The sequence below is a fragment of the Rosa chinensis genome, chromosome 7, assembly GCF_002994745.2.
Source record: "Rosa chinensis cultivar Old Blush chromosome 7, RchiOBHm-V2, whole genome shotgun sequence".
NCBI lineage: Eukaryota > Viridiplantae > Streptophyta > Magnoliopsida > Rosales > Rosaceae > Rosa > Rosa chinensis.
In genome coordinates, this window is record NC_037094.1 from 26,424,527 (window position 1) to 26,451,203 (window position 26,677).

Sequence of the window (26,677 nt, forward strand, 5' to 3'; positions counted from 1 at the left end):
GTGTCTCTCTAGTGGACTCTATGTCACTATTTGAGCTATTAAATCCAATAAAGTTATATGAGAAGATCTCTTGGATTTAGATACATATTGGCTTTGTCACGACAGGATAGGTCATCCTGGTAATGATATGATGATCCGTCTACTAAAGACTTCACTCGGACATCCATCCTTTTTGAGCAAAATGAAGCAAGAATCTGATGACGCCATAAAAGGCGCCAACCATGAGCATAACGCCATGGTTGTTCCTCCTTGTGGCCATGACGCCATACATGCTAATTTCCATGGCTTCAATGCCATGATGGGAGATGTAGTCACACATTTTGCTTCTAATAGCGCTACAGACGCTCAGGCCCAACCAAAATCCTCATTGGTCGCTTCTAAGGCCTCTCGCTCATTTTGCAAAACCAGTTCCTTCGGGAAATTAGGACTGAGACCGTCCTATGCAAAGGATATGAAAATAGTCATTCTGTTCTTACATCAAATCCATGGGGATTCTATGGACTGATTCAACCAACTTGCGGACGTTTAAATATCTCATGATGTTGGTTGACCCGCAAACACGCTGGTCACGTGTCGTGCCATTGTCCACTTGTAATGCTGCTTATGCTACACTCCTAGCACATATCATATGACAACGGGCTCACTCCCCAAATCATCATATTCAGTCAATTGGATTTGACTATGCTGGAGAGTTTACATCGAAGACTTTCGATGGTTATTGCATTGGGACTGATGTTGGACATCATATTTCCATGTACACACCCAATTGGTCTCGCGGAAACTACTACGATGATAGTATGGACATTGGTAATGCGCACCACTCTCCTTATATCCACTTGAGGTGATGCAATATCGCATGCAGCTATGCTAATTCGTCTACGACCTACCGCCACTCACTATACCCCTGCGTTACAGCTAGTGACTGGGTACAAGTATTTTGTACTTACGCACATTTGAGTGAGCCATTTATGTGCCCATTGTGCCTCCACAGTGCACTATGATAGGTCCTTACAGACGAATGGGCAACTCAGTTGGATTTGAGACTCCAACAATCGTCCGCCACTTAATGCCCTTGCAAGGCGATCTCTTTACCGCTAGATTTGCGGATGTCACTTTGATGAAACAGTCTTCCCGTCGTTCGAGGGAGATAAGAACATAGATGTTCAACAGGAACGACATGAATCGTCGTGGTCTGTCCCCACTATGTCTCATCTTGGTCCCTATTAAAGTGACGAGATCACACAAATATGCTGCAAACATGCCTGCAAGGAAGGACGTCCCTATGAGAGGACGTAGCGTCACCCTACACGGAGGTAGGCAGGGCACCAATGCCAAAGAGAGTGGCACTCTGGCATTATAGGCCATGACCCCAGCTAGGATGCTTGGGAGGCCCGTGAGTTCGAAGGATACTTTGGCACATTCCAATGCTTTGATCATCGACACTCAAAATCCGTCTCATGAGTATGTTCCGGGTTATGGTTATCATTGGGGGACGCCTCAACGTCAGAACCTATTCCTGAGAATATAGAGCTCTATGAAACTTACACTAGTGTACATGAGACGTTGGATAGAAACTCCATCATGATTGATGATGTAGTTGCGCATGAGTTTGTTGAGTCTGATGACATCGAACCACACTCCGTTGATGAATGAATGCCAAGATAGAGAGATTTGGCCTAAATGGAAAGATGCGATCCAGGTTAAGATGGATTCTCTAACGAATAGGAAGGTTTTCTGAGCCAGTAATGCCAACACCTCCTGACATAAAACCTATTGATTAATGGGTCTTCGTTAGAAAGCGTGATGAGAAAAAGAGATGGCAATCTCTCCTTATAGCGCAAGGCTTCTCACAAAACGCTCTGGAATCGACTACAATGAGACATATTCTCTCGTAATGGATGTCATTGCACTCCACTACGTTGTCAGTTTGGTAGTTTCCAAATAACTGAACATGCAGCTTACAAATGTGGTCACTACGTATCTCTATGGGGATCTAGATATGGAATATACATGAAGGTTCATGGTGAACACTATGTCAATAAACCCATCAGACAACAGCCGAGGACTGTTGTCTGATTCAGAAAATTTCTGTTGTCTAGTAGCCTGATATCTCTTAGGCCTTTAGACGACAGATATTACCCGTGATCTATATTTCACTCAAACAACATAGGCCGGCCAATAATCTGTTGTCTGATTGTATTGAGATATGCCGAATTATGACTTTCTGAGGTTGAAGATGTAATCAAACGACAGAAATATGTTGTTATAAAAGATTCTGGACAACATCTATTTATAAAACTCTATCGTATGTATTTAGTTCACACGACAGAAATCTGTGGTGTGAATATAGAGTTTTGATCTATCTTGGTTAATTTTCTGTTGTGTGAATCTATTGTGGACGACATATATTTATTATGTTTTCTGTTGTCTGGTTGTCATAAGGAATATAGATGGCCTGTTTCGTCTGTGGTCTTCTGTTGTTTCAAACAACAGATATTTGGTTAAATTATGTTGTTTGATGTCAGGTTTAGTATTAGTTTCTTGGTTATATATGTTGCCTCAGTTGTCTTATAACCACATATATCTGTTGTCTGGTTGTCAAGGAATTTAGATGGCCTATTTCTTCTGTGGTCTTCCATTGTTTCAGACAACAGATATTTGGTTAAATTCTGTTGTTTGATGCAAGGTTTAATATCAGTTTTTTGGTTATATGTGTTGTCTCAGTTGTCTTATAACCACATATATCTGTTGTCTGGTTGTCATGAGGAATTTAGATGGCCTATTTCTACTGTGGTCTTCTATTGTTTCAGACAACAGATATTTGGTTAAATTCTGTTGTTTGATGCAAGGTTTAATATCAGTTTCTTGGTTATTTATGTTGTCTCAGTTGTCTTATAACCACATATATCTGTTGTCTGGTTGTCATAAGCTAGGAATTTAGATGGCCTATTTCTTCTGTGGTCTTCTATTGTTTCAGACAACAGATATTTGGTTAAATTCTGTTGTTTGATGCAAGGTTTAATATCAGTTTCTTGGTTATTTATGTTGTCTCAGTTTTCTTATAACCACAAATATCTGTTGTTTGATGTTTTGTTTAACGTCAGCTTGATTTGGTATTTAAGTTGTCTGATGTTTGGTGCAACAACAACTTCATTCGGTATTTATATTGTATGAGCTGTATTATAACCACATCATATATTGAAAAACCTGTGTTGACTAGTAAGCACAATAACAACATCCAACTATAACAAGTCAAAGGCCATTTCATTTAAATCAGCCAGCAAACTACATCAATATTCAACATTACCATCAATCCATCCTACAAGTTGAGTAATCTGTTAGGAGGTCAAAATATGATCGATAAAGGCAAAAGTCGATCATATTAGTTAGGCAAAAAAACCCTCCATAATCTAGCTATGCATTCAATGTCAATATGCACCAAAACAGCTAGCCCTAACTATGCATATACCACAGATATTTTTGTGCGCACTACACTTGTGCAAACTTCATAACATGTTTCGCCCATTCAGCCCGAACTTCATCAATATCATTTTCTGTGTAAACAAGATTTGTTCTTCTATCCCACTGCAAAAAAAAAAAAAATAATAACATAGTATATATGATATATGAAGATTATATTCAGCAAACCATGAAATAAAGTATATAATGGTATTGGAAGCTGCTCAAATACCTTAGTAGCAAACTCCAAATTTGTGTCTTCCACTATCTCCTTCATGTAACGCATGATCCAATAACCACAACTCTTGCCACCATTTTGCTCAGGAATGCCCTGAAATAACACAAGACACCATATTAGAAGAACTACTTACTATGTAAAACATTAAGAGGCTGGGATACTTCAAATCTCTTTATCAACTTACAGCAAGATTTTTCCACTGGATTAATTTCCTCCCTTTCCTATTCTTGTTCGCATTGTAGATTTTAATGGAGCTTCAAAATGAATAGAAAAACACCAACATAAGTAAAGCATTTATATAATGTATCCTTAACATCAAGTACTGATCAACTTATATAGTGGAAAAGAAACATACTTATCCAAAATTGTTTTCCATTCACCAGTTATGAGGCGCCTCTTTAACGGATCCATGAAGTAAATGATCTCTTCATCGGGATTCACAACAGACAACATCCAATGAGAACTATGCCACAACAAAACTTATTTTCAGTTTAAGATAGTTTATATAAAGTAGCTACCTAGAAGCAATATAACATAACAATCTCATTATTGTAATCCAATTTACATACCCTGAGTTATACGGCACCAAATAAATCTGGCCACGCTTTCCATTTTGGAACCGATTAGACAAAGACCGAGCTCGTTCAGTAGGATTTCCACAGCCAAGTGCGCCCGTATGATCAGGATCAACAAAGGCTACCATCTCAGTCATCTTAGACCTCTTCAAAACATCATGAAGGTAGCTACATAAACATTTCAAATTCGTAATATTAACACTGATTCACATAAGATAAATCATAAACACATAAACAACAATGCAGCTGCCTACAATATATTGATTACCTTATAAACACATAAACATCATGATTGTTCCAATCGAATGATAAACAATTGCTAGCTAGTTTTAATGTATTTACCTCATGAAAAATACAATGCAGCCTCCTGATAGTTCCAGCATGTTTGCCATGGCATGGATGTCACTTCTAAAGACAACAGCCTTCCTTCGATGACCAAAAATTTCAGCATCAAAAGTGGTGTAGATGGTAGCCCCATCTTGCAGTTCATGGTTGGCCCAAATGCACAGGGCACTTACAGCTGTTGGGAGATTTGGTGGCAAGTTTAGCAAATCTTCATTATCTTCAAACATATCCATTGTTCTCTTCTTTTGATTTTTACGCTTTAGTTTTTTCTATTGTTTCAAAAAATAAGTTAGTATAAACTGCCATATCACATTATCAGTTTAGTTGTCCAAGTGACATCCATTTTGAAGTAAAGACTAACAAATTGAGTTACCTTGGAATCTGCTGCAAGGGTAATGACTAGGTTCTTTGGCCAAGCAACACAAGTCCCAATGGCATCCTTAAGTGTTACTATCTCATCTTTTATGGGAAATGGTAGCAAAGCTTCAGGAACCAAAGTCCGAATGATAGAGACGCGTACATTTTCCTCTCCCAATGAAGCGCCATGGATAGTTTGCTGGTTGGTCTCAAGGTCGACATTAATGATTGTTCCAATGGCTACAATGTTTTCCACCGAATCAATGGCCAGTTTGCACTCGTTCTGACCTAATGAGACCTATACCAACATAACATAACAAGTTCAGCATAGACATGACAGGTTCAACCTGATTTATGCAATTATGAAATTGACCTCTTCACCATTCACATAATGAAAGCTATATCAGCATAACATGTGTAATTCAACTTTGATTAGGAAACTATAAAATTACCTCTGCATCATTTACTCGTGCCTTTGGAACAGCAAAGACACCTCTTGACTTCTCTTCCAATACCGCAGTTGGCTTTGCCTTCTCATCAGTGGCATGCACAAGTTCCTTTTCAAGTACGATATTGTTCACATCGTCTCTTAAATCCAACTTCTTCTTTGCAGTTGTCACTATCTCAATTTCTCCATTACAATTTACACCTTTTTCACCTGGACGGGAGCAGCTCCTTTGTCATGAACCAACTTCATTGACTAGTGTGGCAGATTTGGGTGTATCAACAGCCAACTCCTTCCCGTCAATCTTTGCTTCTATCCTTGCAATCTTCTCACTCCAATAAGCTCTTTCCTCAGCCAACTGTCTATCTCTCTCCTCCTCCCATTTAGCTCTTTCCTTAGCAATTAAACAATCCTTCTCCTCCTCCAATATCTGCTTCACTGATGATCTCACTGTCTCTTCCACACTCTTTCTCTGCCGTTTTGGCAAATGAAAATAGGCAGCCGGCTTCACAGTCCCACCAACACCTCTAACCCTTCCATGATGCTCAGGATTCCCCAACGCAATAGTCAGCACATCTTCAGACCCAGATGTGGTGATCTCCCCTTCAGCCTCCCTTTTCTTTAAGTTTTCCTGATTGACAATAATATCATTATACGATCATCCCAATAAATGTTTAAGAGTTTATGAAAAGTTGAAGCAAAGTACAGTTAACCAAGTCAAGGAATCAAATGTAAATATTGAATTCATAGATTAGATGAATATTCTATACAAATAAATGTGTCGAGTAGCATTACATTCATGCATAAAGCCATGAAATAGTACAACTATATGAGACACATAAAGTTCGTTCACATAACTGGAATTGTAAATAATAATGTGTAGAAAAACAGTTGTTATCCTACATGCACTTACAATTTTTTTTGCTGTCTCCTCTACCTCAGCTTGTTTGAACTGACCATTCTTATCTTGCCTTGCCTTAATCCACATTGTAGCTCGATCCAGTTGTTCCAACGGCATACTTTCAGACTAAATGACCACAAGAAAAAAAAACAGCAATTAGATAATCAACTAAAGATATTTCTACTGATAATTAAAAACATTTAGCAAGTTAGTAGCCATCTAACTAAAACTCACCAATTCTTCTTGCAAATTTGCATACCCTTTGCGTGCCATACGGTGAGGGTATTTATTCTCCTTTCTTTTCATAATTTGAGACTCACGTACTTCCTACAAACCAAACCAAAAGAAAATTACATATTGCAGTGACTCACTGTAGGATTTAACAACTTCCACCAAAAAACAATATTCATTAAATGAACAACAAACCAGAAAACTAGCTGAAAGCCTGTCAGCAACAAAGGTTTGCCAATTGTCTTTCGTTATGCTTCGGTAATCATCCGGTGGAAATTCCAAGAGATCAGGTTCATTCATGTAAGGGATAATGTATAAATTAGTCAATTTGCTCTTGAACTCTCTCCATTTATTTGCAGCTGATGTGATCACCATTTTCCGACATTCTTTAGGTATGACAAATGCATCCTAAACACATAGCAAAAATAAATTTCAAATAAGAGTACTACTAGTGGTCCAATAACATTAAAACCATGTGTTTGTCAATGTAATTTGTAAAAATTGAGCTCTATGATGAGTATAAGTACCGTTATTGATTCCCAAATTTTTTCCTTTTCATCTGGATCGACGTCTCTCCAATCCGGTATTGAGATTGGGATCTTTGTACGAGCCAACACTCCTATGTAAGATTGCATTTCATTTGCCACCTTACCAACAGGTTCCCCTTTATCATTGAACTTGACAGTTAGCTTCTTTCCTCGGATAAGTCTATTTGTGATGCGGCTCATAGTTACCATCCCTCACTTCAACAGCTTTAATCCACCGGTTATGTTTTCATCATCATCATAAGCAGCGACCTTGTTGTTTGTGGAACTTGACTTTTTGGACGACTTACTTGATGATGCTCCTTTCTTTAACTCAGCAGTCATGATCAGCTTCACTTTTCTTGATGTAGTTTGACGCTTCTTGGGAGAGGAAGATTTTCTAGTAGTTTTATACTTCTTTTGCGCAACAGCCTTTTTTTGTGGAGTCACCTGCTTTTTAGGGGAGGCAGCTACTTCTGAAATACTTGCATTTATCGGTATGGCAGATGTTGATCTTGACCGTTTCATCGCTGCACTCCTAATCCTTAGTGCTATAGATCTTGCAGATGCTGATGATCTTGTGGACGCCGACATTATCTGAAACAAAGAGCAAATATAGTTAGTTACATGTTAAATAACATGACAATTATTCAAATCAACAGAAATTAATTATTAAACAAGAACCAAATACTAAGGCAACAATCAACAAAAGCAATAGTGAAGCAGGAAATGCAAGAATGAAAGTAGTCTTTATATAACAAAAACTTTATTGCAACTTAACAAAGTAAAAAAAAACCTAAACAAAGAAACCCAACCTAAAATGCATACATTCAGATCACTTATCTTTTCCTAATCACTAATCCACCCATATTCCTTCATTGCCATCTCGAATGTAGGAGCTTGGCTCTTCACCAAGTACATCATCAAATGTCTCGATTGATGGCATTATAGGAATAAATGGGTGCTGCGCCACTTCAATATCTTCTAGCTCTTCATCATTACCAGCCCCTTGGTAGTCTCTCTCTAGGCACCGTACTACCACTGACCATTGATCATCAAGGGGGTCATCTATGTAGAAAATTTGTTTGACATGCGTGGCTAAGACAAATGGATCATTTAAATGCCCTATTCTATTCAGTTTAACCAAAGTAAAACCAAGTTCATCTACTTTAATGCCCCTGGCTGACTCAACCCAATCACACATAAAGACCGGTACCCTAAACTTGTAGTAGTCCACCTCCCAGATTTGCTGTATCCTGCCGTAGAAGTCCATATCATTGGTTTTGGGGTTATTATCCTTTGCACTAGCAACTTGCATTACATCCGCAACTAAAAAAACCCCACTGTTTTGAACTGATCTGACTTTGTCACGCGCAATAGTGTTGAAATCCACCCCATTAACATGATATCCACTAAAAGTAGGGACCTCCTTTTTCGGTCCACCTGCGAGCCACCTAATACTTTCTGAAACAGCATTATCGGCAAATCTCATTTCGTTTGCAACCTACAAATTACATCATATGTCAAAGAGCATACCACACAAGTTTTGTTCGACTAAAAACTTATAATTTACTTCCTAAACCCTCAATAAAATAAAGTAGAGGATAAGCTATGTACCCTCTCCTTTAACCAACCAGCAAAGGTAAGATTCTGTTTTTTCTTCAACCACTTTTTATTTTTGATGAACCTCGGGAAACTTAACTTCAATAATTCCATATGCTCACTGCAAAGAGGGAAATACTTGAAATGAGCAGAAAAACCTAAACGAATGTGTACGTTAATATTGGATGACATTAAAATTGTAACAGAAGAATAAATATCACTTACGTGAAATATGGGATTGCATCTTTTGTGTTCTGTAATACACAAAGGTGAGCTAGGTCTAGCTGCTTCTGATTCACACTAATGATGGTGGCACCTGACAACGGTTTGCAGCCATTTAACAGCCCATATTTGGTTCTCAAAGGGGTCCCAACAGTGGTAGCATCTTCAGGAAGTATACGTTCTGAGCAAAACTCAATTGCTTCTTCAACAATATAACTCTCTGCAATGCAGCCCTCAGGAAATTGTCGATTCCTCACCCATCCTTTGAACACCTTCATGTACCTCTCGAAAGGGTACATCCATCTAAAAAAGACCGGACCGCATAACTCGACTTCCCTAACGAGATGAACAGTTAGGTGAATCATTATGTCAAAAAATGAGGGTGGAAAGAACTTCTCAAGCAGGCAAACTGTATTAACCAGGTCTGCTTGCATTTGTTCTAGCTTTGAAACATCGATCACCTTGCTACATATTGCTTTGAAAAATAGACAGAACCGGATAATTGCATACCGAACCGGTTTCTCTAAAACTGAACGTAGTGCGACTGGGAGAAGAAGTTGCATTATAGTGTGGCAATCGTGTGATTTAAGACCGGCGAGTCTTAATTCCTCCATTGACACCAGATTTCGTACATTGGATGAAAACCTAACCGGAACAGTCATATTGAAAAATGAACTACAAACGATCTTTCTCTCATCAAGGAACAAGTTCCAACTAGCCAAAGGCAACTTCTCCCTTTTTCCAGTGCTTGTAGCCTTCAAATCAGTGCGTATACCCATATCAACCATGTCTAAACGAGCAGCAGCCCCATCCTTAGTCTTCCCCGGAATATTCAACAACGTACCGAGGATAGCATCGCAACAATTCTTCTCGATATGCAGCACATCAAGATTATGTCTTACCGGAAGATGTTTCCAGTATGGAAGTTCAAAGAAAACAGACTTTTTCTTCCAACAAGGTCTGTTTTGATCTTGAAGACCCTTATAAGGGGGAGGAGGGTTTTTTTTTGCCAAATGGCCGATCAACACCTTGAACTCTTGACAAAACCTCTTCTCCACTTAACGGTTTAGGAGCTTCACCCTCCTCTACAGTGTTGTCGAAAGCAGCAGCTTGCTTTCGATATGGTTGATATCGTGGTAGGAATCTTCGGTGCCTCATGAATGCCATTTTTTTAGACTTTTTCAACCTATAGGGTTTGGTCTCTTCAACACATACTGGACAAGCATTGTATCCTTTGACAATGCTTCCCGATAAGTTCCCATATGCGGGAAAATCGTTAATTGTCCAAAACAGTGCTGCCCTCAATGTAAAATACTCTCCTCTTATAGCATCATATACTCTCTCAACCCCATCCCACAACACTTTCAGATCATCAATCAACGGCTACAAATAGACATCGATATCATTTCCGGGCTGTTTAGGTCCAGAAATTAACAATGTCAACATCATGTACTTCCTCTTCATGCACAACCATGGAGGAAGGTTATACGTGATAAGTATAACAGGCCAGCATGAGTATTTGCTACTTAGAGAACTATGTGGGTTAAACCCGTCTGATGAAAGAGCTAGTCTAAGGTTCCTAGGCTCTACACCAAAATCTGGCCATTTTGTGTCAATTATTTTCCAAGTCGGGGAATCCGCTGGATGCCTCATCATTCCATCATTCTTTCTATCCTTGACATGCCAAGTAAGTTCCTTTGCTGAAACAGTTGATTGGAACATCCTTTTGAACCTTGGGATCGGTGGAAAGTACCACAATACCTTCCCCGGCACCCCTTCTTTCTCGGATTTGTCCCTGCCTAGTTTCCACCTTGATTCACCACAAGTGGGGCAGCTTGTTGCATCGGCATGCTGCAACCTATATAAGATGCAGTCATTTGGACAAGCATGAATCTTTTGATACTCCATCCCCAATGCGCAAAGTGTTCTTTTGGCCTCATAAACTGACCCTGGTAACTCATTCCCTTCAGGAAGTAAGAGGCCAATCATAATTAACATGTCTGAATAGCAAGCATCAGTCATGCCGTGTTTAGCTTTCAAATTGAATGTTTATATCAACCCATTCAACTTGGTCGTCTTGGTACAACCAGGATATAGGGGCTTATCTCCATCCTCTACAAACTTCATAAACTCATTCGAGTCTTCTGAAATCCCCTCATCCTCACTACCCTTCATACCTTCTTCATCCTCTTCTATCCCAAAATCAGGATTCATCTCAACTGTTTCAGAATCCCCTCTAGCAACATACAAGGCAGAAGTTGATGGTTCTCCATGCCACTTCCAATGCCTATAGCTAACATCTATGCCATTAAAAAATATATGGTCCTTAATCACCTCTATGGACCAAAAATCATTGTTACAACACTTCAAGCAAGGGCAGCATATGCTATTTGTGTCCCTTGCATTAGCCAACGCAAACTTAAGAAATTCTTCAAGTCCTATTTGAAACTTTAGTGATCTTCTATCTTCTTTCATCCATGATTTATCCATCTTATATATACAAACATATAAAACAATTAGAATTGTAACATTTTATGTAGCTAAGATCATAATATATACTTAAACTAAGAGGAAAATACAGATCTGTTAGGAACTTTAAACCATTTTGCATACCATATATTTTTCAGTTGCATACTTTCCCGGAATTTACATTTCCCATATCTATCAAGATTATTAATATTCTTTGTTACCAAAGAAGACCATTTTAGACAAAGCAAATTAAAAACACTACATGCTCTCATAATTCATGAATTCATTTTAGACAAAGTCAATTTATGATTTAAGTCACTTATATCTTTAACTTCAGAAAAAGATAAATGTGGAAAGATTGCAGGATAATCTCACCTTCTTGTTTGTTTCTTGCAGCTCTCCAGCAAGACTAAATTAGTCAAGTATCAAATAGACCTGCATGCAAGAACATGTTAAGATATATTGGATGACCACAAAGAATATAAATTTGAAAAGATATATTGCATGCAAGAATATAAATTTTTTTGTCATTGAACTATTAGGATTTAGCAACTATTATAGAAGGTAGGGGAATAAAAAAAGCTAATACCCCCAAAAACAACACAAAGGGTAGACAGACCTGATATGAAAAACTACTGAGAAAAATGTTCATAAATGAATCATATATATGGAAAGAATAGACAAAACTAAAATCCAATCGAATCAAATCTGTAAATGTTAATAGCTTCCACCATGTATGACTATTCTGTTTCAATTATATATGGTGATGAAATGAAGCAGAATACTTTCCATCAGCAGTTCCATATTCCCCCAAAACCCAACAAATGACCTATAATCACAACTAAACATTAAGATATCAACAGCAATATTCCACCAAACAAACAGGAAACAGCACCAAACCAAAAAATTCACAGACATGAAAACCTTTGACAAATGAAGCTGTTTCTCGACAAAGTAACAGACATAAACATTACGATTACCCCAAAAGCCATAATGTCCTCTATACAAATATCATATGGGGACATTGACAAGAAAGCTAAGGAAGAAATTAGCAAAGGACTGTCTAAATTAAACTAATATAATCAGAAGGATAAGATGATGTTATTATCTTCACTAATGGGTTTTCAACAGATTATGAATTGGGGTAGTTTCTTCGGTAGGGGAACATAGAACACCTACTGGTATATCAATTTCAATTCTAGAAATTTAGGCTGTGAATATTGAAGTGGGTAGGGTTTTAGGGTTTTGTTTGGAGGCTTAATGAAAGGAGCAATCTGGTATGCCCTCCCCTAGCCCAACATTCGTAAATGCATGTAAGTAGGAGGATTGAAACTTCCGGTTGCTACTAGAACTACATATTTCTTGTCCCTAATAGAGTAGAGAGGGAGTCAACAAATTTTCCAGCAAATTACACCTTATAAGATAAATTTTATGAACCAAAACATCTATCATTGGAAATTCACAAACAAACGCACTTCTGCTGCAAAGTAAAAATCTACTGAGCTTCAAGATAGATAGGAATAGGAGTAGCTATGTTAGTGACCAAAACAGAGAAAAACAAATTAAGAAAAACATTATGTTGTTTATGCAATTCCTCCTTGTACTAAAATTCTGTCTAAATCCATTCTGCAAAAGTCGACATATCCAATCGTTCCAATAGCACCAAACAAAACCACATAGCAGTGATTGTCGCCCCCCATAACTCTCAAGTTATCAAAATTTTTACAGCACACTCCTAAAACCCTACTGGGAGTGTTATGTCTCTAACAACCTCTCTATTTGCTCAACCTGTTAATTCTCAAGCCACCAAATTTTTACAGTGTCAAAACCCACACAATGAAAAACAAGAATTTCTCTCCAATTCTAACACGTCCCTACCAACCAAACACAGCATTATCAAGCACTCACAAGAATACAACCAAATCATAGTCAAACATACCCAATTGAAAATAAACGCAAATAAGCCAATCCCAGATTAGAAAATTGGCAAAACCAATTGAAAAATCAATACCCTTTTGAGATTGAAGAGCTAAAGGCCTCTCCTTTCAGCCACGTGGACCTGATTGAGCTTCGGATCCTCCCAGCGATGCGACCCAAGCTTCCAAGCTCGGTTGACGCAGCTGCAGGACTGGTGAAACTGTAAGAAGCCTTTGAAATAAGAAATGAAAAACTGACACGGTTTTGAAGTAAGTTCTAGTTTTCTTTTCCTATACGTACAGTTGTTCATGCAATACTTCTTGTAAATATTTCAACAGGAATTAATTAAAAGGAAATTTTATGACCAATTTGTGACGATATAATTGACTAACGCATACACTACATGATACAAATTAACACATAATTATTAAGCAGCAGATTAATCAAAAATAAGATCATATATTCCCAAAGAATCCATCTTGGATGCAATGTTCTGCTCTTTACAAATAGTCTTAGGCTCCTCTTACAATGGAACTAAACGATTTGCTCCTTTTTAAGTGTTTATGAGAGGAGGGAATTAAGCTTTATATTCTCTGCGAGACAGTTGCATATATATCGATCCACTAGGCTTTCCCAAGACATCAACCCGCAAAAGCACAAAATTTATTCATGTCCAACTTGAACTTGAATTGTAACAGTAAACACTACACACAATAGGTTTCTATAGTGTATTAAACTTTTATCACATAAAGACTACTTATAGATAGACAACGGACTATTCTTATAAAACACAGTTTCTTAGCCTGCAAGTCTTTATAATTACTGCCAGAATTCTTAGCAGTATGTGAAGATCTAAAGCTGGCCTATTTTTCATCAATGTAAAATATTTGCAAACTATCCCAGTTATTGAGCAAACACATCACTTAGTGATCAAAGAAATTGTCAAAACAAGTAATCAAAATCTCTTTCTCTCAATTCTCTAAGAGACATCTACTCGAAAAGACCGAAAATTAATCAAAATCTGAAGCAAATTTTTAAAAGGATCTCAAATCAAGAGCGAGGAGGAGGATATCAGATACCTTGACTTCTTCCCTCTTCCTATTTCTTCTTCTTTTCTTCTCTATCTTTCTTAACATCCATATCCTCTTCTTTCTCCTCTCTTTCCCGACCCCTTCTTATTTTTTTTCTTTTCTTTCTTCTGCTCCGCCACCAAAAGCTGCAACAAGTACATAAAATTTCAAGCTTGCAGATCAAATCAAGCTATTTTTAGAGAAAAGTAAATCAAACCGAATTATCAAGCAATCTTTTAACAAAAAGGTAAATCAGATCGAATCTGAGAGAGGGACAGACCGAGACTGACAGAGTGATGTCGCGAGAACGAGACGAGGTCGTCGTGCCGCTGCCGTCGACCGTCGCAGAGACTGGGTTGAAGGTTTTGAGGATCGAGGTTTGGGTTTTCAGAAGTTTGGGTTTTCGCAGACCTCCGTCTTCCACCTAGCCTCTGTTGAGGAGGTTTGGGTTTTCGCAGACCTCCGTCTTCCACCTAGCCTCTGTCTTCGCCTAGGCAAAGTGAGCTGAACAGTTAATCGAAAAAACCCTAAATTCCCAATACAACAAAACCCCTAAATCTATAAACACTTAATCGAATGGCTTACCAGCAGTATAGTGAACGAATAGAAGAGATTGATGTTGGATTTGGCGCTGGATTTTTCAGTTCAGTGGTTTTGGTTTGAGAGATGTGCTGTGAAGAAGAGAGAAGTTTGAGAGAGGGGCGTTTTCAGTGTTTGAGAAATCCATCGGGCCCGATTTGATTAAGTTGTTTGATGACTTGATCTAATTTCAAGTATGTGTTACCAAAAAACCAAACAGTCCTTTCCAAAAAAAAAAAAACAAACTTTCGAAACTAAGCAACTCTCCATTACACACACAACAGAAAACTGTTGTCTGAAACAAAACATTTTTCTCAAAATCAATTTACCATGGTATATCACTATATTCAGACAACAGAATTTTTTCATTCTGTCGTTAAAGTTATTCAGACAACAGAAAGCAACAATTCTGTCGTCTGAGCTCTGTTGTCTGATGGGTTTATTGACATAGTGGAACTTCATTTACCCAAGTCAAGAGGCTCTAGACCACGGAGCGCGTTTACAATAAGATTGAAATGCTCACTAAAGTGACTACTTGATTGGGAAGGGATATGCCCACGCGTTTCTATCACAAGTTTCGGATTCTATCGCGGTTCATGTTGGACATGATCTTCATTAGAAGCCCTTAAAGAGTTAAGGGAAACCGCTGAACACTTGAAATCTTAGTTTGAGATGAAGGATTTTGGGAGAACACGATTATGTCTCGGTTTAGAACTTGAGCATAGTGTCGATAGATGCTGAGGCATTTTGACAAGGTCAAGCCTTCAAGCACCCCCATGATCGTCCATAGTCTTGATCCTGAAAAGGATCCTCTTCGTCGAAAGGATGATGACGAAGATGTGCTAGAGGCAGAAGTGCTTTACTTAGTACAATAGGCGTATTATTGTACTTATCCCAATGCACAAGACCGGACATCTCATATGTTGTGAACTTGTTAACTAGATATAGCTCTGCGCCAACGCGACGCCATTGGATTGGTGTAAAAGATATCTTTCGATATTTGAGATGTATGATTGATATGGGCTTGTTCTATCCCTACAAAGAGATGATGGATTTGGACCCATCACACACTAGGTACGCTGCCAACATTGGCCTGCGTCCACCATCCCCATCCCAAAACGACATGTGTTTTGGAAAGTTTTGCTAATGTTGGGTATCTCTCTGACCCACACAAAGACCATTCCCAATTCGGTCAAGTGTTCACCATGGGAAAAGACCGTGACATCTTGGAGGTCTACAGAATAGACCCTAGTCGCTATATCTTCAAACAATGCAGAGATCATTGCTCTTCACGAAGTGGTTCGTGAATGTATATGGATTGGATCTATAATTACGCATGTTCGAACAATTGTGGTTTGAAGTTTACCACAGATGAGCCTACGAGCATTTAGGATAATACTGCTTGTTTTGAACAAATGAGGCAAGGCTACATCAAAAGCGATAACACCAAGCATAATTAGCAACAACAGACTCTTCTCGAGATCAAAGTGAACTAGGTTCAATCTGAGGACAGTGAGGCAGACTTGTTTACTAAGTCATTGCCCAAATCCACGTTCGAGTATTATCAATGAGAATACATAGCAAATTTCTCTCAATTTCTGATTCCCTAAAACAATTTTAACTATTTTTACTAAAATTTAACTAAAAAATAATTCGCTCGACTAAAAAGACTTAATTAAATAGGGGCGGAAGAGAAGAGGGAATTTTACATTGTAGATAATTAAAGTCGCAATTAATTGGCGCTAAAAATAAGGAGCAGATCGAGGAAACAAACCCTCACGTTCTCTGTTTAGATAAAGCCAAAACCAATTCATTGGATTGGTCCAGAGAAAACCAAATACTTGTAGCAGAGAGAGAGGAAGAAACAGTAGACGGACGCAGGGCGCCCACAGGTACAACAAAGATTATCCAGATAGCTTTCTTTGATTTAATTTTTATTACAAAGTTTCTCTCTTTCAATTTCATTCGTCGATCATCATCTTGGATAGTACACTGTGTGAGTGCTTTGCTGGAGACTGTTCATTCACTAAACATATTCGTCTGGATCTGATTGCAATTGGTAGAATCTTTGACAGATCATTATTCATGAAATCTCTAGAAATATGTTTCCGGAAATGAATTTGCTCGCCATGTAAGTGTTAGGTGGTGATACAATCACTGCGTTATGTGACTTTCATGTGTTATACAACCGCCGATTTATTTTAACTATAGTTACTTGTGATGACACAAGGCAGCTGCGTAAGAGTGTAGTTATATTATCACCGACACTTGGCGTTAAGTAAATTTATTTGTTTCTTCTATCACTTGCAGAATTTTGCAGAATTTTGAAATTGATTGGCTAAACATATTCTTTTTATGTTTTTATGTTATGTTATTAAACTGTGAATTAATTAGACATAATCCTCCAGGAAGTATATCCAAACCCTTCTAAAGTTTAGCTGAAAATGACCAGATTTTTATATTGGCATAACCAAATGCTAGTATTCAAATGTCCTCACACTTGGGTCTTGGTATGGTCATCTTTCTATTAGTTTGATCAAAATGGGCGTGCTAATAGCTCTAAAGTCTTGCTAGATGGAACAGTATTTTGTTGTTGTTCTGAATGAGATTTAGGGTCCCTTAAGTACTAGTTCCTTAATCATCTGATTGAGCAAGTTCTATCACAACGTGCTGAAATTTTGAAGAATTTTTGGATTGAAATGCAGCAGCAGTTGAAATTTTATGGATAACGGAGCACTTTACAAAGACGTTTCTGAGGAGCTGGCAACTACGAGGGAGTTGCTCATTGCGATTTCTCACCCTACTGCAGATCAGGTCCGCAATTTGAGTTTCGTGCCTGTGGACGTGGTTGATGTGTCAAATGGCGATGTCTCGGAGCAGTACCGGTCTGAACTGATATCTATTTCTTGTGAGTCCCCAGATATATGAATACAACTTATGAGCTCCAACTGGGAAACCATAAAGATTACCAATGCCAAGTTCCTCTTGCGTTTTCAACTATAAACAACTCTACATTGCAAAATTTTCAATGTTTTGTGTGTCATTTCTGATGTCAAATGTAAAGCATAAGTTACATTAATAGACACCTGGTGTCATTAGCGTGATAAACCTTATAAGGATAATGATGAATGGTAATGGTTATTGGTTTCTCCATGCTTCTATGCTCATTAAGTTGACACTTTCATATAGTAGTTATTACTTATTAGAATTATTTCCTGGGAAAGACTACGATACATTAATGTACCGATACATCAAGCAGACTAGATTTGATACAGAGGTAGACTGATTCCATGCAAAAGTGGACTAGCTTGACTTGATCTCAAATTAGTCTCTATATTGAGCTAGTCTACCTCTGTATTAAACTAGTCTACTTGATGTATCGATACATTAATGCACCGTATACAATCCCTTATTCCCTAATGTATCGAGTCTATTGCTGTCTTTATTATCATATTGTAAGAGCCCGTAAGCAACTCAGATTAATTTGGTGAGCTTATGTCATCTGTTCATCCTTTATTAATGGTTATGAATAAACTACTCTCATCACTTCTGTATTATCTAGCTGTTAATTAGTAGCAGTGGTTAAGCTTTCACAATATCATAATACAGCCATTTGATTTTGTTAACTTTTCTAGTTCAGAGATTCCAATCCAGATATTGTCACTTGAAATGGAAAATGGAATGATGTCCCCACTACCTAGTCTATGTAAGTTTGTAAGTTGATTCTGATTAAAATGGTATTTTCACTAAACAATTCTTCTTCTTTTTCTTTTTTTCTATGTTACTCTGGTACTTTTTTTTTTTTTTGGACAAAAGATTTGTGTGGTTATCCTAAGTCTTGATTAATAAAACTTCAGAATATAAAGGAGGACATATAAAGAGCCTGAAACTCAAAATACCATAAGCAACAAGAGAATGTTCCGAAATAATATCAGGAGTCTCTACAAAATCTATGTATTCTAACATGCACAAATTAGCAAAGAGTTCTCTACTACTACTCTATTTGCTTTGACATAGCGGTGACATATAACGGAGAGATAACTCGAACCCAAAGTATCAGTGCAAGCAGTGCAGCTTTCTTATTATGCTGCCGACCGGAATTGAGAGCGGAATTGACATAGCGGTGGCATAACTGAGATAACTCGAACCCGAAGCATTAGTATAAGTAGTGTAGCTTTTCATCATGTTGTCGACTGAAATAGAGACCGACGACACTTTGTTTGATTTTATAATTAGGAGGCCAGTTATAACCATTTGACGAGACAATGAACTCACCGCCTAGTACCTGGCACCTTTCAAAGTCCAAGGATATGTAATTTTCACATGACGTGTATCTTTGGCAAAATGCCAAGTGTTAGTTATAGTATGCTGGCTATTGGCAAAGAAGGGATTATATATTAGTATGTAGCCACCATTAGACAAACAACTACAAGAACTATGCATGATTGGCTTTCTGTTGCTAGATTTCATTTTCTCCAGCATACAGAAACCTAAAATTTCTTCCCAGTAAACTCTCTCAGATGTTCATATAATTAGTCAAATTGTCATTTGCCAATAGCAGATGCAGGTATACGCTAATTTCTTGTTAAATCAGCGCAGGCCGGTGGCCTTAATTATAGGCGCCCGCTTTCGACCGGTGTTTTTTTTATTTTAAAGACTAACTGATCTTACGTTTTAATAAACATGCGTCAAGCAGAGACAATGAAAGTTGTGGGGCAGAAAAAATATGTAGATAATGGTCTTCCACCCTTCAACCCTCCATTTCATTGATTGCAGCTAGAGATTCCCTCAGCAAGAATCATTTCTGTAAATCAATTAGCAAAATCAAAGCTGTTTACTAGTGTTTGACAGGTGGTGTTTGTATGGAAAGGTGTTCTTTGGTATTGTAATTCAGTTGCCTTTCAACTTGTATGGACGATTAGACTCTCTGCAAAACTTGGTTTTGGGGTTAAGGAAGAGGCTAGGTATCAAACTTTGAACTTCATTCGACATAATTGCTCTATTTGTACCTAATTGCTAGAACTATGGCTTTACATACTTGAAATTTAAAATGTCTTGTAAAGAAAAAAAAAACCAATTTCTTTCTAATGCATACCACCTTTGACACGTGCCTCCTCTATTATTGGCAGGGAAATTTATCACATTATTTAGAACGACCAGTCACAATTTCTTCTATGAAGTTTGTATTTTGTAATAATATGAACGCCGAAAGCCTCTTGCCCTGTTTTTTAGATGCCTGGTATCTTGAAAAGTTAATAAGGACAAATGCTAGGAGGAGGGTCCTCTACTTTCCAAAAAACCACTCTGCTAGTCCTACTAGTACTCTCAACACTTGCCTAAACTTGTAAAACAAAATCCCAGAAAATCAAAGATGGACGAGTTGGGTTTCTGGTGTTTGGTTTTCACAGCTTCAGTTGGTGGCTTTGGTGTTCTAGCTTTGATCCTAAAGAGAGCAAATGAGTGGTACTTAGTGAGCAGGTCGGGTGAAAGTCTGCCTCCAGGTGATATGGGGTGGCCTTTCATTGGGAACACCTTGTCCTTCCTCTATTCTCTAAAATACGGTCATCCTGATTCATTCATCTCCAACTATGTCAAAAGGTCTGTCTCTCCTTTCTCTCTCATTCTAAAAATAAACTGTTTGATCATGTTCTACTTAGTTTGTTGCAAAATAAAGAACAGGAAAATCGTCACATGTATCCATGTAGTCATAGGCGGGCGGCTCAATCACCAGGCCACTGCCCCAAGTGTAATATTTAGTTTGGTTAGGACATCTCCAACCCTTTAGTCAAAAGTCATAACCATGTCATGAATTTGACACCCCTAGTGTCATTACTATTCATTCAGATTCTGTATATCTAACCTCCCATGGTCAAAAGGCATAGCATAATCTCAATGGACCATGGACCCACCTCATCTCCCTTATTCTCCATTTTGGCTTTCGTTCTACAAAATTAGTCAATATGACTAAGTTTTAGACTCAGGAGTCATTTTGCCTCTCTTTTCTATTGGGTTGGAGATGTTGGACTTAGATTGGGAAAGCCAAAATGGTTTTTGATACTAGGGTTGGAGATGCCCTTATATCAGCTTCAAAACGTTTACATACTATACTGATTTGGACAGTTAGTTATATCATTGCCCCCAGTACTCCACAACAATATAAGCCCCAACTCTAAAGCTCTATTCAAGTGTGGATCTTTGTATATGAAATTCCATAGGCTCAAGTAAACTTCTAGCCCACATATATTAAACAAAGAAATAGAATATCTCTTTCCTTACACTTACTAATTAGCTAAACTTTGAAGATTAGTTTTCACAGTTTACAGGTTAATTGATTCATTATATCATAGATGATTTAATATATTTATATTTTTTTTCTTTTTACTTGGAAAATTTTAGAGTGATTCTAATTGGACCTCTCCTACTTATTAAAACTTCCAATTCACTTTTTTGAATACTTAAAAAGTTAAGTGCACCTCTTTAATTTTACCCAAACACCCATGAACAATTAAATATGCATCTTAAATTATGCTTAAATAAAATTGACGAGAGAGGAGAGAAAACCCTAGGCTCTACCAATGGCGGTGACGTTCCCGTTTCTAGCTGCGTAGTGGCTCTTGAAGCCGAGCCTGAAGGACGTTGGACGGTTTCTTCGAGAGTTCGGTGGTTCTTGGTAGCTAGCTGCTACAAAAGACTACAGCGGTGCTAAAGGAGTGATCCAGGCTGGTTTGGGGCGTAGAAGGTAGCGCGACTATTTCAAACAGTTGAACTCAGATTTTTGCAGTGGCGGTGGGTTCAAGGCAAGCAGATCTGCTCTTGGTGTTGATGCGGTTTGGTTGCGATGCAGTGGTTTTTGGGGTGATTTCTTTGTCGATCGTGTTTGCAGAAGAGAGGTAGTGGAGCTGCTTCGGATTCCGACCTCGATGTAGTGTTGGAAAAGCTGTATGTCAGAAAGCTTGGTGGCGACACGACGATGAATCAGCAGGAGATGCAGGGCCTTCCTCCTCCTAGCTTTGCTTTTGTCTGGGTCTAGGATTGGAATTCAGCTTTTGGGCTTGGTCTCAATTTTGGGCTATTAGGGCCTGCTGACAGCTCTGACCTTTCTAATGGGAAGGAGCTTGTCATAGCCTAGGTGTTTTAGTTAGAATAATGTCTATGCTAGTATAAGCTTCTCTAGAAGTCTTTGTAGAAGTATTTGGCTTTAGCGTACCACAATGGCATGCTCGGTGTTTGAGGTCAGATAGACTAGATTGCCTACAGGACGAGTTGATTTTATTTAGGCCTGGGCATTTTAGCTCGAAAGCCCGGATTGGACCGATGCGGACCTTCGGGTCTGGGCCGGGCTTTGAGAAAAAAGAGACACAAAAAAATAAGGCCCGGACCGTTTGAGTTTTAACGGGTCGGTCCCAGGCCCTAGGATTTAGTGAATGTAAAGCCCGAAGTCCCGAACACTCCTAATATACCTTTTCAGTTTTTTCATTTTATCCCCATACCTTATTCTTGTTTCTCAATTTTCCCCGATCCCTTTCGAGTTTCTAACTTTATACTCAATTTTCCCCGATCCCTTCCACCTATCAATTAATCAATCTCAATTCAGTCACCTTCAATCAATCAATCAAATTCAATCTCTTTGTCAAAGAGCTGATTTCCCCAATCCCTTCTTCAACAACCCTAAGCCTCTTTTCTGTGCAGAGCCTTATAACTCTAATTCAATCAATCAATCCCATTCAATCCCTTCGTCAAAAAACTGATTTCCCCAATCCCTTCGTCAAAAACTCCAAGCCTCTTCTCAAAGAATAGAGCCTTAGAACCCTAATTCCTAAATGGAAACGCAGCTCCGGTTTTGTTGGAGTGAGATGGTGGTGGCTTCCCTTCATTCCAGCCAGTCTGAAGGCGTTGGAACTTTATTTGGTCGGTAACTTTGATTCTTTGAAACTTTGGGTTTGTAACTTTGAAGTTTGGATGTTATTTCTTCATTTTATAGCTTAGTTTGTGATTTGAATGATGGGTTAGGCCGTGCTCCAAACCCAAAAAATTAGAAATATAAAAAAATGGTCGAACCCAGATGCACTTGGTCGAGCTTTGTTCCTTTTCCCTTCTTTTTCTTTTCTGCTTTGACGATTGCAGAACCACTACAAATCACCAAATACATAATCTTTGCCATCACATATCAATGAAAAATGTAAACCTTGGTGATGGATTGCTTCAATTGATTCTTTATTGAGGGAGCCTGAGGATGAAATTGTGGAGAAACTCAAGGTAAGCAAAATAGGACTTTTGGGCCCGAAAACCCAACAAGACAAGCCCGGGCCTATTTGGTCCGGTACTTCACAGTCCCTATAACTGAAAAACATTATTTAAGCCCGGCCCGAAAAAAACTGGCTTGGTCCCGGGCCTAGCAAATTGACATGCGGTCCCGACCCGTGCCCAGATCTAATTTTGATAGTATAGTCTTCTTTGTACTATTCTTTACCCATGATTAAAGGTCATATTTAATGATATGAACTCTTTACCTAAATATAAAAAAATTAAATATGTCCTTTCAAAAAAAAAATTAAATATGTATCTTCAACAATTTTTTATTTTTTATTTTTTTATATTTTTTATATTTTTATTTTTATTATTTTTTTATTTTTATCTTTGTCAATTAAACAGAGTCTTGTGTGTTTGGAGTAACCAACTCGATGGTTTGAGCATATTGAATGGCTTAACGATTTCACCTGTTTATTGTTTCATACATGTATTTTGGTTAAGAAAAGCACTGACTTTGTCTTTCTTTGATTATAGCTAGTCATATGGATCCACAGGAGGACCCACTAAGGGCCCATGCGCGCAGTGAAATTTTTTCATACATATATATATATATATATATATATATATATATATATATATATATATATACTTGGTGCTATATATCGCAAGATCTTCATATGAACGAGAACGTGAAATGATCAAAACTCTATTATGTCCTTTATGTTTAATGCCTAGAGTTTCTGATGATAATACATACTTTCTTTATTGGTACACCGTTCACCAGATATGGTCAGACAGGAATTTACAAGGCCTATTTGTTTGGAAAGCCAACCATCATTGCTGCAGCACCGGAAGTATGTAGAAAGATCTTAACTGATGATACACAATTCAAGGCTGGCTGGCCAAAATCCACTACTGAACTACTGGGAAAGCTGGCATTTATGGGCAGTTCTGCAGAGGAACACAAGCGCCTTCGCAAGCTGACCGCAGCTCCAATCAGTGGTCACAAGGCACTGTCTATGTACCATGAATACATCAAGGATGCCATAGTAACTTCATTGGATGAATGGTCTAAATCTGAGGAGCCAATTGAGTTCTTGACAGAGATTAGGAAGTTAACTTTCAAAATAGTCATGCACATTTTTCTGAGCTCTGAGATTGGTCCCATGTTGGAAACCTTAGAAAACGATTATACTATTCTCAATCATGGACTAAGATCCATGGCCATTAACATTCCTGGCTTTGCTTATCATAAAGCACTCAAGGTCAGATTTCTTTGTTTCATTTCATATTTTTTCTTTGAATACTGTTGTGATACTTTTTATCTGGTTTGATACCATAAGAGTTTATCGCAAACTAAAGAAGTAGAAAAACAATGCATTATTTTATTAGGAGAGAAAGAAGGATCACATTAATATGGAAATGGATTCTCTACCATGCTTTTTTTTTTTTTTTGTTTACTTCAATTGTAGTCCTATATTGCAAAGTGTTTCAAATCCATCACTCTTATGTTCACCCATCCTAAATTTATAATACAGGCCAGAGAATCCAGATCCATAGGGATCTGATTATTCAGTCTAATGAAAACATTTGACATGATTCATTGATATTCTTGCATGCATCAGGCTCGAAAAAGGTTGGTTAAGGCTCTTCAAGCGATTGTCGATCAAAGAAGAGAAGGAAAGGAGGGTAATCTATCAGGGGAAAGAAGAGATTTGATGGATTTGTTACTGGAAGCCAAAGATGAGACTGGTAGAAAACTGTATGATGAGGAGATCATAGACATAATCCTCATGTACTTAAATGCTGGTCATGAATCTTCAGCCCATGCCACAATGTGGGCTACTCTCTTCTTACATCAAAATCCAGAATACTATCAAAAAGCCAAGGTGTGTAGGTGACGATTTAGTAACTCAAACATGTGTGTGATGTTTAAGTTTTGTGTCTGTAAAGAAATTGTTAGTGTGGAGACCATTTGCTTGGAAACCAAGTTAATCTCAAGTGTGTTTTAAGTTTGTCTGCAGTTGCTACATTCTTCCTTCCAGTTGTGAACTGTGGTTGTCTTTCATATTTTTTTATCAGACTTTGTTCATTGTTGTTGTAAATTACTTACCTTTCAGGCAGAGCAAGAGGAGATTCTTAAAAGCGTATCACCAGAAAATGGATTGAGCTTCAAAGAGACTAAACAGATGGAATATCTTGCTAAGGTAAGTACTCTACCAAATTTAGCATCATCATCTTAAGCATATGCCTCATATTTCAACTTCAGCAACTAACAAGTAGCAATGCTTGGCAAAAAGGTAATTGACGAAACAATGCGTGTGGTTAATATCTCGCTGTATACTTACCGGGAGGCTACAACTGATGTCAACATCTCTGGTAAGCAATTAATCTCTCTACTTTCTCCATTTCTTTTTGCATCTGTTTCTTGTAAGGGAACTTACTAGAAACTGTTGTGTATTCAAGGATACACAATACCAAAGGGATGGAAAGTAATGATGTGGTTCAGAGGAATTCATTTGAATCCAGAAATTTATCAAGATCCAAAGGAGTTCAATCCCTCAAGATGGAATGTAAGCCAGATAACTCACAGAATTAGATGTCTTTGTATAGCATATTCATCAATTTATGCATTACTGGTATGACTGAGCAAAGTTATTCATCTCACAAAGTAAACATGTTTCATTCTTTTTTTTTTTGTAGGAAAGTAAAGCCAAGGCAGGGACTTACATTCCCTTTGGAATAGGAAGTAGGCAGTGCCCTGGAAGTGATTTGACCAAGCTTGAAATTACTACATTTCTTCACTATTTTCTCCTTAATTATGAGTAAGTTCCCTTGCTTTTCGATCAAGGGTTGTCATTTTAAGTTGAATTATCACATTCAAACTCCCCACTTAAATTCATATATCAAAATGCAAAATGCATTAGTTCATTTGGAAGTATCTAATACTTGATACTAATCCATGAACTTTCAAATGAATCGTTGTATCTAGTCACTTCAGTTTTTAATGGTATGTGTTATCGAAGTCATCTCAAATGCATTGTGTCCTAATATCTTGTGATCCTTTTTCCTCCAACCAATTCTTCCATCCAAATATGTACTTGCCATACTATTGTTTACTCTGTATGACACTGAAATTGCAACCAGATGAACAATAAATAATAGTCTTTGACATTGAACTTCTTGAGTGCAGGCTCGAACGACTTAATCCGGGATGTCAAGTGAGGTATTTACCTCATACAAGACCAGAAGACAATTGCCTTGCAAACATTAAGAAGCTTCCATTATCATCATCTATATAAGTTATCTTCCATTTGTATAATAAACATGTATTTAGCTCCCTATTGCATCCCTTGATTTGATGTTTGCCTAGTGAAAACGATAATAATAGTAGTAGACATTTGAATAAATTGTTGGGGGTAGACTTCTTCAAGTATAGTCCCCCTTGTTTTGTTAAAGCTAAGTCTTAAGTATCAAGCATGATCCAAGAAAA

General features: G+C 37.9%; 3 protein-coding genes and 3 long non-coding RNA genes across 6 annotated transcripts; 2 read left to right on the forward strand and 4 right to left on the reverse strand.

Annotated features, from left to right (window-relative positions):
• Positions 1 to 3,237: 3,237 nt before the first annotated feature.
• Positions 3,238 to 4,736, reverse strand: LOC121050771. Its single transcript, XM_040511874.1, has 6 exons — positions 4,615 to 4,736; positions 4,267 to 4,440; positions 4,053 to 4,160; positions 3,882 to 3,951; positions 3,692 to 3,790; positions 3,238 to 3,585 (listed from the first exon to the last, which is right to left on the reverse strand). Exons 1-6 carry the CDS (start codon positions 4,662 to 4,664, stop codon positions 3,490 to 3,492), a joined length of 597 nt encoding a protein of 198 aa, XP_040367808.1. The 5' UTR covers positions 4,665 to 4,736; the 3' UTR covers positions 3,238 to 3,489.
• Positions 4,737 to 5,032: 296 nt separating this feature from the next.
• LOC121050770 lies at positions 5,033 to 7,666 on the reverse strand. Its single transcript, XM_040511873.1, has 6 exons — positions 7,079 to 7,666; positions 6,747 to 6,959; positions 6,555 to 6,647; positions 6,333 to 6,446; positions 5,427 to 6,050; positions 5,033 to 5,272 (listed from the first exon to the last, which is right to left on the reverse strand). The coding sequence occupies exons 1-5, from the start codon at positions 7,286 to 7,288 to the stop codon at positions 5,655 to 5,657; spliced, it is 1,026 nt and encodes a 341-aa protein (XP_040367807.1). The 5' UTR covers positions 7,289 to 7,666; the 3' UTR covers positions 5,033 to 5,272; positions 5,427 to 5,654.
• Positions 7,667 to 13,379: 5,713 nt separating this feature from the next.
• LOC112179862 lies at positions 13,380 to 14,727 on the reverse strand. The gene is made up of 3 exons (XR_005804047.1): positions 14,636 to 14,727; positions 14,365 to 14,501; positions 13,380 to 13,505 (listed from the first exon to the last, which is right to left on the reverse strand). It is a non-coding gene; the product is annotated as an uncharacterized LOC112179862 (long non-coding RNA).
• An 82-nt stretch (positions 14,728 to 14,809) lies between these two features.
• Positions 14,810 to 15,079, reverse strand: LOC112179861. Its single transcript, XR_002927937.2, has 2 exons — positions 14,941 to 15,079; positions 14,810 to 14,845 (listed from the first exon to the last, which is right to left on the reverse strand). It is a non-coding gene; the product is annotated as an uncharacterized LOC112179861 (long non-coding RNA).
• Positions 15,080 to 16,652: 1,573 nt separating this feature from the next.
• LOC112179389 lies at positions 16,653 to 18,087 on the forward strand. Its single transcript, XR_002927738.2, has 2 exons — positions 16,653 to 16,826; positions 17,640 to 18,087. It is a non-coding gene; the product is annotated as an uncharacterized LOC112179389 (long non-coding RNA).
• A 2,135-nt stretch (positions 18,088 to 20,222) lies between these two features.
• On the forward strand, positions 20,223 to 26,673 carry LOC112179986 (ent-kaurenoic acid oxidase 2). The gene is made up of 8 exons (XM_024318466.2): positions 20,223 to 20,532; positions 23,969 to 24,449; positions 24,810 to 25,073; positions 25,305 to 25,391; positions 25,485 to 25,563; positions 25,651 to 25,757; positions 25,888 to 26,009; positions 26,378 to 26,673. The coding sequence occupies exons 1-8, from the start codon at positions 20,306 to 20,308 to the stop codon at positions 26,484 to 26,486; spliced, it is 1,476 nt and encodes a 491-aa protein (XP_024174234.1). The 5' UTR covers positions 20,223 to 20,305; the 3' UTR covers positions 26,487 to 26,673.
• The last annotated feature ends 4 nt before the right edge of the window (positions 26,674 to 26,677 follow it).

Bases quoted from the DNA above. Each gene is read 5' to 3' on its own strand.
- LOC112179986 (XM_024318466.2), top strand. From the start codon at position 20,306: ATGGACGAGTTGGGTTTCTGGTGTTTGGTTTTCACAGCTTCAGTTGGT. The intron at 25,074-25,304 runs GTGTGTAGGTGA...CTTACCTTTCAG, and splicing joins AATACTATCAAAAAGCCAAG to GCAGAGCAAGAGGAGATTCT. The intron at 26,010-26,377 runs GTAAGTTCCCTT...TCTTGAGTGCAG, and splicing joins TATTTTCTCCTTAATTATGA to GCTCGAACGACTTAATCCGG.
- LOC121050771 (XM_040511874.1), bottom strand. From the start codon at position 4,664: ATGGCAAACATGCTGGAACTATCAGGAGGCTGCATTGTATTTTTCATG. The intron at 3,952-4,052 runs GTATGTTTCTTT...TTCATTTTGAAG, and splicing joins TGGAAAACAATTTTGGATAA to CTCCATTAAAATCTACAATG. The intron at 3,791-3,881 runs GTAAGTTGATAA...GTGTTATTTCAG, and splicing joins TCCAGTGGAAAAATCTTGCT to GGCATTCCTGAGCAAAATGG.
- LOC121050770 (XM_040511873.1), bottom strand. From the start codon at position 7,288: ATGGTAACTATGAGCCGCATCACAAATAGACTTATCCGAGGAAAGAAG. The intron at 6,960-7,078 runs GTACTTATACTC...CTATGTGTTTAG, and splicing joins AAATTTGGGAATCAATAACG to GATGCATTTGTCATACCTAA. The intron at 6,648-6,746 runs GTTTGTTGTTCA...TTTGGTTTGTAG, and splicing joins GGCTTTCAGCTAGTTTTCTG to GAAGTACGTGAGTCTCAAAT.